This window comes from Myotis nattereri, assembly GCF_964212035.1.
Source record: "Myotis nattereri genome assembly, chromosome: 3".
NCBI lineage: Eukaryota > Metazoa > Chordata > Mammalia > Chiroptera > Vespertilionidae > Myotis > Myotis nattereri.
Window position 1 is genome coordinate 178,459,953 of NC_138077.1, and position 13,942 is coordinate 178,473,894.

General features: G+C 56.8%; 1 protein-coding gene across 1 annotated transcript; it reads right to left on the reverse strand.

The window, feature by feature from the left end:
* Positions 1 to 241: 241 nt before the first annotated feature.
* BSND (barttin CLCNK type accessory subunit beta) lies at positions 242 to 7,994 on the reverse strand (the record flags this gene model as incomplete). Its single annotated transcript, XM_081086063.1, has 4 exons — positions 242 to 677; positions 1,603 to 1,872; positions 3,568 to 3,662; positions 7,818 to 7,994. The coding sequence occupies 4 exons, from the start codon at positions 7,992 to 7,994 to the stop codon at positions 242 to 244; spliced, it is 978 nt and encodes a 325-aa protein (XP_080942189.1).
* Between the last annotated feature and the right edge of the window lie 5,948 nt (positions 7,995 to 13,942).

A 13,942-nucleotide genomic window follows, 5' to 3' on the forward strand; every position in this document is an offset into this window, starting at 1 on the left:
GAGGTCCCAGCTGCTGCCGATTGTCTAAGTGAATCACATTCACCTTAAAGCCCTAACCCCCCAAAATAACAACGGAGTGGCCATGATCCATCGAAAACCATCGCCCCTTCCCTGCGTGTTCCTTTACAGTCCTCCAGGTGCTGCAGGACCCACTGTCTCATCTGAACCTCCAGGAACCCCCTTTTGCAGAGAGGGAAATTGAGGCCCTGTGAAGTCACACAGGGCTAGTGGCTGTGCCAGGCTAGCACCCAGGGGCAGTTCCATCTAAGCCCTGGGCATCGGGCTCAAAGCCCAGTTCCTTGTCTGGGAGGGGGTCCCCAGGGCTGTCCGGCAGCCCATAGTACAAGTCCTCCTCCTCCTGCTCCGGCTCCTCTGCACCTGAGTCGGAAGCCTCGTCCTCCTCCTTCGTCCTCGGGGACCGCTGCCAGTAGCTGGGGAGGGCTGCGCCCCGCCACTGTCCCGCTGGAGGTGTGTCCTCCGACGTGGGGGCATCGATCAGAGCGAAGTCATGGAAGCGGTCCAGCTGGCACCTGCAGGCCCAGGGCTCCCCTGGCGGGGGGCCAGGCTCCTCCCGCTCAGGCGGAGACGGGTTGGGGCTGCCGCCCTCACTGGAGCCCACATCCATTTCATCTTGGAAGGAAGCCAAAGGTGCAGGACCCTGGGGAGAGACTGGGACGCTGCAGGGACAAAGCCAGAGAGAGCAAGGGCAGCTTGAGTCAGATTGCCTGGGTCGAAACCTCCGCCACTGGCTGCAAGCCAGGGCAGGTGAGCCCACCTGGTTGGGCCTCAGTTTCCTCCCCTGTAAGGTGGAGGAAATAAGAGTATTCACCCCTCTGGGGTCTCTGGGGTTTACAGCAGGTCGTGTGTTCAAAGCACTTTGCACAATGCCTGGCACCTAGCAGGTGCTCAAGAAATGAGCCGTCATCATGTCATCCAAACCAGGCCATTCCTCCACTTCCCCAGTCACTCAGGGCCCTCCTCTGGGCCCTCAGCCCCAGCTCACTAGGTGTCCCCCTCTGCTCCCTCCCCCATTGGACCAAGAGCTCCTGCAGGGTGGGGGCCATCAGGCCTGGCAGGGAGCAGGTGCCCAGGAACAGTGGTAGGAGGAGTAAATACATGGATGAATAAGGAACCCAATTCATAAACACCCAGGGGCGGGGTGGGGTGGGGAGTGACCTGCCCGAGGTCACGCGCATATCAGGGGCAGGGTCTGGATTTGAACTCAGGTCCTCCGGCTCCATGCCCCCCGCCACACAGGGCAAGCATTCAGGCAGTGCAGAGGTCTATGGTATGCTGACCCTTAAGTGCACTGTTCCATCTCCACAACGCCCCTCAGAGGTGGGAGGGATTATTCCCATGTGGGGAAACTGAGGCTCGGGAGGGTGAGAAACTTGCCAAGGTTATATAGCAGTGCTGCTGGGATTTGAACCCAGACCCGTCTAAGCCCAGATTCATGCATCTGCTACACCTGCCGTCCTCTGGGTGCCCCACCCCCACTGCCCTCTCGACTCCCATATGTACCCAACCACCCCTCATGGCCCACATCCCGCTCCTCACCCCGGAAGTGGGCAGCATCCCCACTCCTGCGCTCTGCACACTCACCGGGGACTGCTCTGAGCTGGGTTTCTTTCTCCCTCGTCCTCATCCGAGCCCCTGTGGACGACCACAGCAGCCTCCATCCAGGCCTGAGCATCGCGGGGGCCACCTTCCCCTCTGTCACCAGCTTCCAGCTGCTGCCGCCCCAGCTCAGGGGCCAGCAGGGGGCGGGGATCCTCGCTGTAGCCCAGGACCTTCATCCGGAAGTGGCTGAAGTCGGGCAGGCTCTGGTCATAGGCGGCTTCCTCCCACAGCCTGACGTAGGGGGGCTGGGGGCTAGTTGGGGGCACGGCAGACGGCAGGAGAGAGAACAGGCAGGTGGGCAAGGATTCATTCGGCAGACATCAGAGCTGTCCCCCGGCCCCCCTGCTCTGGCCACCTGGTCCTCCCTGATCTCCAAGAGGCCCTCGGGGCCATCATGTGCCTCGTGCATGGATGGGGAGCCTGAGGCCCAGCAGGGCAGGGAGGTGGCAGAGCTCGGCCCCTCAGCCCAGGGCTCCTTTCACCCCGAATCTCCGAAGTTAGCCCCCAGGAGCAACCGCAAAAGGAAGACCAGTCCCGTGGACGGAGGTGACTGGGTTCAACAGGCTATGCTGTGTCCTCGCTGGGAAAATGAGGATGATTATTCTGAACACCTTTAAGCAGAATAATCATTCTCGTTTTTCCAATGAGGACATAGCAGCAGTCCTTAGCTGCTCTCTGCCTGCCGGGCTCTGTCAGACAGCTCATCCGATCCTCTCCCTAACTCTGGGAGGTATTGAGGGAAACTGAGGCACGGAGACTAGCGGGCTTGGTGCTGGGGCTCAGACATCGTGTTTCCTGCTGCTCCCTACAGTCCCTCCAGACAGTGAAACGCACAGACTAGGTCCCTTGCCAGGGTCCCACGGCTGAGAAGGGACGGGAAGGAGCCCGGAACTCAGGGCAGCACGAGCCTGGGCTCTGTCACAGCTGCTCTCCCCATGCGACCGGTCCTGAGGCTGGCCCCATGCCCACCCAGGGTCTGTCATCTCATTCCCCAGAACTTTTGGTGGCTCTGTGTCAGAACATAAAATGCCACCTGGACTTCCTTCCCCCAGCAAAGCAGGGAGCGTTCAAGAGCCCAGCCGGACCCTGGATCTGCACCAGGACTCCTGAGCACGGAGTTACAGCCTCCGGGGGCCGGAAGGGGCGGCCGGTCCCCCGTCTCTCCCAGGCTGATGGGCTCCCTGCCATGTCCTGGCGAGCCACGGCTTGCCGCCTTCAGAGACAAAAGCAGGGCTGGTGTGATCTGTCACCGACTGCCTGTGGGTTTGAGGCTTGTGCTTACACTTCTTGAGCCTCAGTTTCCACGTCTGTATGAAAGGCTGGACACCCCTCCGCTCCCCATCACAGGGTTCCTGTGAGGACTGAAGGAGGAGGTGGGGGCAGCATGTCTGAGTCACCTGTGATGCAAGGGAGACTCTTCTTACTAATGATGACAAACACTTACCAAGGGCCTACCATGCACCAGGTTCTGTTCTTAGCACTTTGCTTATATTATTATCTCACGGAACCCCCTGGAAGAAGGTACCATTAATATCCCCATTTTACAGAGGGGCAAAGAGAGGCATATCACTTTCCCAAAGTCACACGGTGGACAGTGGCAGAGCCCTGGGCTGTGCCGGGGCCATCCTCATGCCCCTTACAGCTCTTTGGGACTTAGGGTCAAACCTGACTTTGATTTTGGTCTGCCACTAGTTCATTGAAAGACAGGATAAAGTCCTGACCCTCCATTTCCTCATCAGAATGATAATGCTTGCCTCACGGAATTGAGAGTTCAGAACAATCCATGATTTCTAAAAGTCTGCTCTTAGTAGAGTGGGAAGGCCTGGAGCCAGGGGAGGAGACACTGTCCACCCTCCACCCCACTCCCTCACTCTCCTCCCTAAGGGGAGACTTGCTCACTGCTCCTCCCTCCTCCCCCCTCCCAAGCACAGAGGGCCCAGCACCTACCTCTTCATCTCGGCAGTGAGTCCGTTCTCCAGCAAGCCCAGCGGCTTTGGGGACAGGACGCCTTGGAATTCAGAGTCAGCAGGGACAAAGGCGATCTGCAGGGCAAAGGGGAGATGGCTTCTCTGCAGCTGCCCACCCATGCCCTTGGCCGCTGCTCCCCCCAGAGCATGGCCTAACCTCCCCACATGCCCGGGGAGAGAGGCCCACCGGGGAAGGCTTCCCCTTTTCACAGGAGAGGGGTCTGCTCATGGCCAGCAACAATGGGCGGATGGAACCCTGGGCTCCTGCTCCCACCTGGCTCTACATTCACCCAACAAGTATTGAGCACCTGCTGTGTGCCAAGCGCTCTTATAGGCCCGAGGGGTCAGCAGGGAGTGAATGGGACAAACGTCCCTGCCCTAGAGTTGCTCACATCTTGTCATTTATCAGGTCCTCATCCAGTGCTCAGAATGTGCCTGGCACTTGGTCCATATCTGGCAGCTGGCTCTGTACTCTGAAGAAGCTGCCCCTTCCTCTGCCTCAATATCTCATGACCCAGTCACCATCTTCCTCTTTATAGTAATTACCATCATCATCGTCACCACCATCATCACCATCACCATTATCATTATCACCATCACCATTACCATCATGACTTCCATTAACATCATCATCATCACCATACCATCACCGTCATTATCATTATCACCATCACCACCACCATCACCATCATCATCACCACCACTACCACCATCATCACCTCCATCAACATCATCATCATATTATCACCATCATCATCATACCATCACCATCATTATCACCATCATCATCACCATCACACTTACCATCATCACTTCCATCATCATAATCATCATCATCATCATATCATCACCATCATCATTACCATCATCATCATCATTACCATCATCATCACCGCCATCACCATCATTATCACCATCACCATCACCATCACCATCACCATCACCATCACCATCACCATCATCATCACCATCATCATCACCATCATCATTGTGAAAAGCCTGAAGGAGAGGGAAAGACTGGAGCATCTTAGAACACAAGTCCTTTTAAGAGAGGGGGACACGCAGAGCTGAAGCTAGGGAGTAGGGAGGGGAGATCAGACCATGAAAAGCCCAGAACAGTAGATGAAGGAGTTCAGTCTTTAGCCAGAACCAATGAGAGCCCGGGAGGCATTCTCAGCCGAGAGTGCAGACAGATCTGTGTTTAGGCAGAGCCATCCCCAAAAGGAGGGAGCAGAGGGAAGGAGGGAGGCCCATGGAGAGGGCAGATCTATCAACCACCCATCGGGGCCTGGGCCTGGGCTCCAGCTGAACAGGGAGGAGTAGGGAGGGGGGACCCATGGGCACAGGCAGAAGCTGGACAGGGAGAGGACTGCATTTCCTGCCAATCCCCCCCCCCCTTTTCTCAGCTCCCTGCCCCATCTCAGCTAACACTGACGCACCTACTAGACTCTCCCTGATTTCTCCTCCTCTCTCAAGCCCGGCTGAGAAATTCAGTGAGACAACCTCGATGGAAGTCCAGCGCCATGTCCAGCACAGCAGGTACTATATGCATTTGATGAAGTAGAAATGTCTTCTTGGTTCCTAGTCTTGGGTTCAAACCCTGCCTGGGTCCAGGAGATCATCATCTCTCACCTGGGCCAGAGAAGGAGCCACCCCATTGGTCTGGCTGTCCCTGGACCTTCCTCCGCCCCATGTCGGCCTGATAACTTTCTCAACTACAAAGCTGATCCCGGCCCTCCCTTGTCCCATCAATTGAAGGGCAAGGTCCGCATTCCTTAGCGTGGCATCACGGGCCCTGCAGAGCTGAGCCCCATTCCCTCTCCTCCTTGCGTTCCTCCATCACCCACCCCACCCCCTGTAGCCATGCTGCCTGCCCCCCCCTCCCCCCCGCCCCACGCCTTGCTCTTTCTCCTCCTGTATTTGATCACATTGTTCCTTCTGCCTGGAATGTCTTTCCCATCTTCTCTGCCTGGTGAACTTCTACTCAGCCCACAAAGCCCAGCTCATCTTCTCTGGGAAGCCCACTCCCTCCCCATCAGGCAGAAAACTGTCTTCCCTGTGAGTCCCCCAGCCCCTCACAGAGAGGGACAGCTTAATTCATGCCGGTATTGGCTACCTCTAACCCCCATATCTTAATTGCGGTAGCACAGTCCCTTATATTTATATTTCTTTTAATCTAGAAATGCCCATTTATCAGGCAAGGGAGCATCCTGAGGGGAGGATGGGCACCAGCATTGGTTGAGGGTTTGACAGCTCAGGCACCTAGGAGCCAGTGTTGGAGACAGTCCCCCTCCCCCCTGGCGTCCATGTCTGGTTTACATCACACTTCCCTCCCTCCCTCCCTTCATGTGCCGGATCCAACACCCACACAAACCCACACCTGCACACACACAGAGACCGCCCAAGGCCACACACACCAATCCTGAGAATAATGCGTTGAACCAGGTGTGGCAGGTGTGAGGCTGGGTCCCCTACATACAGGACCCACTGGTCCCTCCGGCTTGGCTCGGGAGGCAGGGAGACTCCCTCTGACAAGGTCACAGAAGTGGGGCGGGAGGGAGGCGGGATTTGAATCTGGGCCTGTTGGACACTAAACCGTGTTTCCACCCCACACTGCTGCCTCCACAGCAAGGAACACGTGGACCTATCAACAGTTACTCATTAATACACAGCAATATTCCCTCTCCCCCTCCCTCAGCCGCTGCCACCAGTCACTGCCCACTACCCCAGAGCCACCTCTGGTAAAGGGGGAGAGGGCAGCAAGGACGCTACCCTCTGCGCCCCAGCTGTCCCCAGGGTCCAGCTCATCATGGGGGGGAGCAGGAGGATGGAGCTGGTTATGAAGGTGGCTCGGGCCCCAAGTCCCTCTTCTCCCGGTGACCTGTGCTCAGGGCATTGCACAGACAAAGGCGAGTTGACTGTAAACTGCTGAGAAAATGACTGCAAACCAGCCAGGACCGCCCCAGCACCAAACATTCTGACAGCCTGGGGCTGGCCCGTGGAGGGGGCAGGGCTGGGGAGAGCCAGGCCCAGTCCCCCAGGAGCCTCCTCCCTCCTGCCTCCTCCCCTGGACACCCCCCAGCACAGCCACCCAAGTGGGAGGTGAGGAGGAGACTGCAGGTGGTGGGGGCTGCCTGGGGCCTAGGGCCCTAGATGCCTGGACCAGCAGGGCCCTTAGATGCACCCCCTTCCCCACCCCCATTCCTGACTCATGTATTGTACAAATGAAGAAGCTGAGGCTCACAGAGGGGAGGGACTTGACCAAAGTCTCCCAAGCAGTTAGAGGCAGAGCAAGTTAGAATCCATGCTCCTCTTCTTGTCTCCTTGGGTCTGTCTGACCAGCTGTGTGACCTCAGAAAAGCCGCACAACCTCTCTGAGCACTAAAGGCTTACAACTCCTGACATGCTCACCCTACAGGGTTGTTGGGAGGAACGATAACAGTAAGGGTGGCGGCCGTTCGCCTAAATAGAATGCCCTACAGTTTATAAAACGTTCCCATGTCCCATCTCTTCTCTGTTCAGAATAACTCTCTGAGCTGGGAGGAACAGGAGTTTGGAGCTCCATTCTGCAAATGTAAGAAAGTGACAAAGGTCACACAGAGAGTTTCGGACAGAGCTGGAACTAGAACCCGGACTCCCACACCAATGCCCTCCCCATCGCTAAGTCACTCGCAAGGCTGGGAGGGCACTGTGACTAAAGGACAGAGCGCTAACCACCCCATGGCATCAGGCTATGCCGGACCCCCAGCGCTCTCAGCAGCCCTGGGACGCAGCGGTAGCCTCAAGTCACACACATCTGAGCTCCAAAGTGTGACCCTGGGGAGCGGTGGGACCTCACCTTTCCGAGCCTTGGGCTGCACTGTAAAATGGAACTACAGAGGGACAGAAGGCTCCCAGGAGGCCCACGCTGCACCGTGAATGCAGGACTGCCTGGCAGGCGGCAATCGCTCATTGACTTTGGTTCCAAGCACATGGATGACTGTGTGTTGGGTTTCACTGTGTCTCCTCATGGGCCTAGGTCAGGGCTCCAGATCCAGGGGGGCTTCTGATCAATCCTTATGATCAGAGAGGGATGGATGGACGGACAGATGATGGGTGAGTGGAGAGAAAGGGAGTGCACAGCAGGCGTATGAAAAGAAGATTCAAAGATGGGCATGATGCCTGGGATAGAGGCTCAGCCGTGCCCTCTGGCCCCTGGCCCCCAGCTGACCTGCCCCCACCACCGCCTACCTTGGGGTAGCACTGGCACATGCTCCAGATGACGCCCCCGACCACCATGACGCTGCCCATGGCGTAGAAGGTGCCGTAGACCTGGGGCCGGTCGTGGCTCATGAGGAACGTGCCCAGGGCCAGCAGGAAGAGGCCCAGCACAATGAAGCCGATGCGGAAGGTCTTCTCGTCTGCCATGGCCGCCCTGCCAGGCCGCGGTCTGCTCGCTGCCCGCCGAGGGGTGCCCGCGATCCTGCGTGGACACCCACGCTCCTCACACCCGGAGGGATGAGGCTCCGGGATCACTGCAAACCCGGACTTAGGGCTGCAGAGGGGGCAGGTCCCTCAGGTTCCGCCGCAGCTCCCGGGCCACAGTTCTCCAGGCGACAGCTACGCTTCAATGGGCCCGGCACCACCACCACCTTCACTCCTTCACCTTCCCTCTGGGCCCAGCAGGAGTGTGTGTGTGGCTCCGAGTGAGGGAGAAGCCGGGAGGGAGAGGGGTGGTTCCAGGAGCTGGGCCCCGGCCAGGGCTTTGACATCACCTCATTTGCCTGCGTGGGGCTGAGCTGGGTGGACAGGCGGCCCACACCGTCCAGTCCTGGGAAGGCGGGTCCGGTGCCCAGCCCGAACACATCAGAATGCCACTGGGAGGTTCCAGGATCCCACAGGCTGGCATTTTAGAATCCGGAGGCATTCTGGACTCTTCAAGGTCATGTGCCCCTCTGAGGTCAGGAACAGTGGCCCATATTTACAGATGGTGGCTGCGTGCGTGGCACGGTCCTAACCATGTTACATAGTACCCACTGAAGGGGAACCCCGTGAGGCACAGACTTTATGAGGACACCGGTGCACAGACAAGTCATTGCCAGGGTGACACAGCTAGAAAAGGCACAGCAGCCGGGATTCGAATCCAGAGGCCATGCCCCTAGCCACCCTGGGATACTCCCTCACTGTAGCAGGAGGGCTAAACGTTCGGGCTCCGGGGGCAGGCACATTGCCTGGGCTTGGGTTCTGGGTCCTCTACCCTGGGGAAGTGTGACTTTGATCAAGTGACTTCCCTGTGCCTCCGTTTTCCTCCTCTGTAAAATGGGGCTAATTACAGCATCTCCCAGGACAGAGCTGTCTGCTAGCCTGGCCTCCCCGGATTCCTCTGTGAGCGGCTCCCAGAAAGGCTCAGGTGCCTGGATGCCCTTGTAGGGTGTGAATGACTGACAGCAATTCCCTTGCCTTCTAATCTAGGAAGATGCCTTAGTTCTAAGAAGGACATTGTAATGGTGGGATTCCAGTTCTGGAGAGAGACTGCTGGGAAAAACCAAATTCCCTTACAGGATTGTAGGAAAATGAGGACTGTCAGTGTCTCTAAAAGGAAACGTTACCTTGTCGTTTGTACAGAGTGTGATTGCTAATGTGGGATCCTTGCTTCTATTTGGCGTCCTGGCTTAGTAGGTTGGAGATTTTCTACTTGTTGTCATCACCGTCCCCCTTCTCCCCAATAAGAGCTGTGCTTCCAGACGCCATACCTACACTCACACCAGACCCTCTGCCTGCTGTTCTGCCCACGCACACCTTTCCCAGCAGCGGTTTCTCCTTCATCCGCTCTGAGATCCCAGCGGGTGTGCGCCCTGCAGTTTGCAGAGGAGGCCCCTGTCGCAGAGCTCAGGAGAGCCTCCCGGGAAAGGTTGCCGAGGATCTCCGAGAAGGGCTGAGATCCACCAGGTCATGTCCAGGTCTGATTGCCCGAGATGGTGGCTCCACTCTTGGCTTTAGTTTTTTAAATATCTGTTTTTATTGATTTTTAGAGAGAGAGGAAGGGAGAGGAATAGAGAGATAGAAACATCATTGATCGGCTGTCTCCTGCATGCCCCATACTGGGGATTGAGTCTGCAACCCAGGCATGTGTCCTGACTGGAATCGAACCAGTGACCTCCTGGTTCATGGGCCAGTGCTCAGCCACTGAGCCACACTGGCCTGGCTTGGCTTTAGTTTTGTCACCTGAGTGAGGACTGAGGGTGGTATTGTTATTGTGCAGGACCTAATGGAGGAGAAAATGTGTGCTTATCAGTAGGGCAGGACCCACCTAAGAAACACTGTTATCATGATCTCACAGAGAGGACCGGGGAAGGGAAGCAGCGAGCACCCCAGGTCCAGAGGGGCCCAGCCTGCGCTCTCTGGCCCTGGCTTCAGGGGCGATGGGAACGCATCTCTGTGGTCCCGGTCCAGCAGGAGCCTCTCGCGCCCCCTTGTGGCGGTGTAGCATGCTCTCAACAAGGCGCTTTCACACCCTTTGGCTCATGCCCCTGTCCTTCCACCCGCCCTGGAGAGGGAAGCAGGAGAGGAGTTATTATGCCCGTTTCACAGGCGAGGAAACTGAGGCCGGGGAGGAGAAGGGACTGGCCAAGATCTCCCCAAACTGAGTTTGTGGCTGAGCAGAGACCGGGACCCACACCCGCAGCCCCAATATAGATGGATCTGGTCCTTAACCATTCCCGAGAGGCCTCCCCGTCACCAGAGCACTCTCCTCCGCTCCCCACCTTTCCTTTCCTCTCTACGACCCCGCCTCCTTTCTCCTTCTTATCTCCTCTTTAAAAAAAATTTAAATGTGAGGAGTGAGAAGCTCTGGGCCAAGTAGGCGCTCAGCTAAATGGTCTACTCTAACCTCTTCCGCAGAGCCGATGTGAGAGGCACATGGGGCAAACAGGTGTGCATGGTGCTGTGACAGCGCTGGGTTACCCACCCCTGGTTCCCATTCCCCTCCCTGTGGCCTCTGACCTTCACCGCCCTCCCCTGCAACGTGGGGGAGGAGAGGTTGAGGAGTCTGTCCTCTTCCAGCAGGGGGCGCGCTCACCACTGTTTCCTTTCTGTCGGAATTTAAGATCCTCACAATATCCTCAGAAGCAGGGAGGGGAGAGATCACACCCATGGACAGACGCGGATGCTGAGGTTCATGGAGGAAAGGCGAGCGTCTCAAGGTCTCAGAACCTGTCAATAGTAGAGCCAGGATTCAAACCAGCCCCCTCAGTCTCTTGTTGAGCACCTGCTCTGTGCAGGACGCTCAGGTATGAGGCACTCTGACACACGCGGGGTTTCAGCGAGTGATGGCACTGGTCCTTCCTTCTGGGATAAAATATGGTAAGGGCTCTGAGATACGCTTGAGGTCCACCATGTGCACCAAGGAGGGGGGGGGGAGAGACTGGAGGTTGGGGTGAGGAATGAAGGGGGAGAGTCACACAAGGGATCCTTGAGGAGTCAGCTGCAGTTCTGTCAGGGCAATAAAAGCAGTTCAGACAGAGAGCAGCATGTGCAAAAGCCCAGGGCAAGTAAGCACTGACCAGGGCTGGAGATACAACTCCAAATGCTATGCACACACTTGCCCTACACTGCAGGCTCCTCGCCTCCCTCCCCAGACCTACTCCTCCCAGGTCAACTCCATCCTTCTCCTGTTCTCCGGGCCAGTGCCTACATATCCTGGCTACAGCCTCACCTCCCCTCTCACACCTACATCCTGTTGGCTCTACCTCCAACTTATAAGAATCCAATCACTTCTCTCCCCCCACTACTGCTCATCTCCTGGTCTGAGCCCCCGCATCTCTGTCCCCTAAGTGCTCTCTGCTCTTACCCATGCCCCCTGAAATCTTGTTCCGATCAGAATGCCAGGTCAGACCTTGTCACTCCTGCTCAGAGAACCCTGGAATGACTTTCTGTCTTAGCAGTGTGAAGCCAAAGACCTCAAATGGCCTAGAAGAGCTTATACAGTTGGCCCATGCCGCCCAGCCCATCTTCTGCCATGCCTCCCCTCTCCCTCCCTCCAGCCACTCTGGCTCCGTGCTCTCCATGGAAGGCACAGGCACCCTAGGGAGGGTAAACGGCGCTTGCTGTTCCTGCTGCCTGCAATGCTCTTCCTCCAGATCTGTGACGGCTCCCTCCCTCACCTGCTTCAAGTCTTTATCCAAATGTCAGCTTTCCAGTGAGGTCTTTCCTGGGGTGATAGCACCAGCTCCCCAGGTGCTCCCTGTCCTCCCCAGCCATCCTGTTCTCTATAGAACTCATTGCCATCATTCATACTATATACATCACTTACTTCTCTTGTCTGTCTCCCCTCACCTAGAACTCGAGTGTCCAGATGGGGACTTTGTTCACTGTAGTATCCTCGGGGGCTGGGACAGGGTAGGCTCTGGATTCGTATTTGGGAATGGAGGGATGGGCGTCATTTCCAGGGGAGAGGGATGCTAGAAAGGAAGCACAGGCTGGAACCTCCTGGGGTCATGCGAAGGTCTCCAACATCTTTCTCAGGAGTCAACAGAGCGCCTCTAAACGGGGTGTGCAGTGGACTGACAGATCAGACTTTGATTTTACAACAATCCTCTGGTTTTGAGATCAGGTCAGAAGAAGCAAGAAGAGATGGCAGTAGTGAGGGGCGACTGCCAGGCTCTGGCAGAAACTTAGGGGGACAAAGCTACAGAGAACAATTTTTGGAACTAATTAGTTGCTGGGGGGGGGGGGGCGGGTGGTGTGGAAATTTACAGCTGGGAAATTTCTGACTGATTTGGGGTGGAGAGCTGCAGGGGTCAGGGTCACCCGCCAACCCGAAGGGCAAGCTGAGGGAACGTGGGGGACAGGCCTAAGCTCTGAGGGTCCCTGACATCCCAGGCCTCGTGGCAAGCACCGGATGTGGCCTCTGAGTGGTGAGCACACCAACAGGAGTGGTGAAGACGGGCCCAGGAGGAGAGAAACCAGGAAGCAAACTGGTGCCTACTGAGGGCTGTGGAATGGCAGACGCGGCCTCACAGGGCTTCTCCACCCCATGCCCTGCCAGGGAGCACAAGGGTCCCCAGTTCACAGCGAGGCCACTGCAGCTCAGAAGGGTCGGGTGGCTTGCCTGACAGGAGACTGGCTCCATGGCTCTGACTCACCCTCCAAGGTGCTGGTGACCTTGAGCAAGTCACTGCCCCTGCTGGGGCCTCTCGCAGGTGAGTTGGTACAGAGAGAAAAGCAGAAAAGGGCTTTCCAGTCTTCCAGCCCACCCCGCCCTCCGCCTTCCAGCTCCCACCAGGCAAAGGGGCCTCCTGGCCAACCTGCAACTCATTAACTCACCTGCCTGGGGGAGAGGCCTCACTTTGGGGTAGGAGGGAGGCTGGGCTCTGCTTCCCAGCTGGGATCCTATTAACCCTTTAGGAATTTCAGAGAGAGAGATAAATCCCCACCCGTTTCCTTGGGATGCATATGGTGTGTGTGTGTGTGTGTGTGTGTGTGTGTGTGTGTGTGTAAAGAGAGAGAAAGAGAGGGAGAGAGAGGGAGAGAGAGCAGCTCAAGGTCTGGCTCTGCCTTTATTCTCTGTGATTTTACCTCCCTTAGGCTCAGTTTCCAGGCCTGTTAAATGGGAACACCACCTGCAGCAGAGCAAAGCTTGAGGATGTAAAACCAGGGCAGAGGGCAGCCCAGCATACAGTCTGCCCTCAGTGAATATGCAGCTGAGCCCCAGGACTCGGAGTCCCTGCTTGCTGTGTGACCCTGGAAAGGTTACTTAACCTCTCTAAGCTGGCCTTCTTGTCTGTGAAGGGGGTGGTACAGAGATGTAGGGATGAATGCTGTAGCTGGACAGAAAGAGAGGGGAGGTAACCGGCCCCGTCACAGGAGATATGGGAGCAGCAGCTGAATTTGCCTCTGATGGAGCGGGTGGGGCTTACCTCTGTGAACAACTCTGACAATCACTACATTCACCATAGACACCTGCCACTGGGCTGAGACATCTGCATCTATTAGATGCATTAGCACTGAGCTATGTGTGAGCTGCGTTAGTGTGAGCTTTCATGTCAGCCGCTATCATCTGGTTCAATCCTCTCAGCTGAGCTGAGGCCAAAGGTGATGCCACTGTAATTCCCAATTCCCATTTATGGATGAGCACACTGAGGCAGAAAGAGGAAAAGCCACTGTCTAAGGTCACTCGGCTGGTCCATGGGGGAACCAGCACAGTGGCCTGAATGCAGAGTCCATGTCCTTTTGGTTATAAACTCAGTGTGACCTTGGCCAGTCCTGGCTCTGCCTCAGGGCCCCACTTTTCTCAGCTGCACAATAAACTCTCCCAGCTGACGGCCAGCTCTACCCGCCGGCCGGAGGAGTGCACCCTCTTGGGCGCTCTGGCCCAG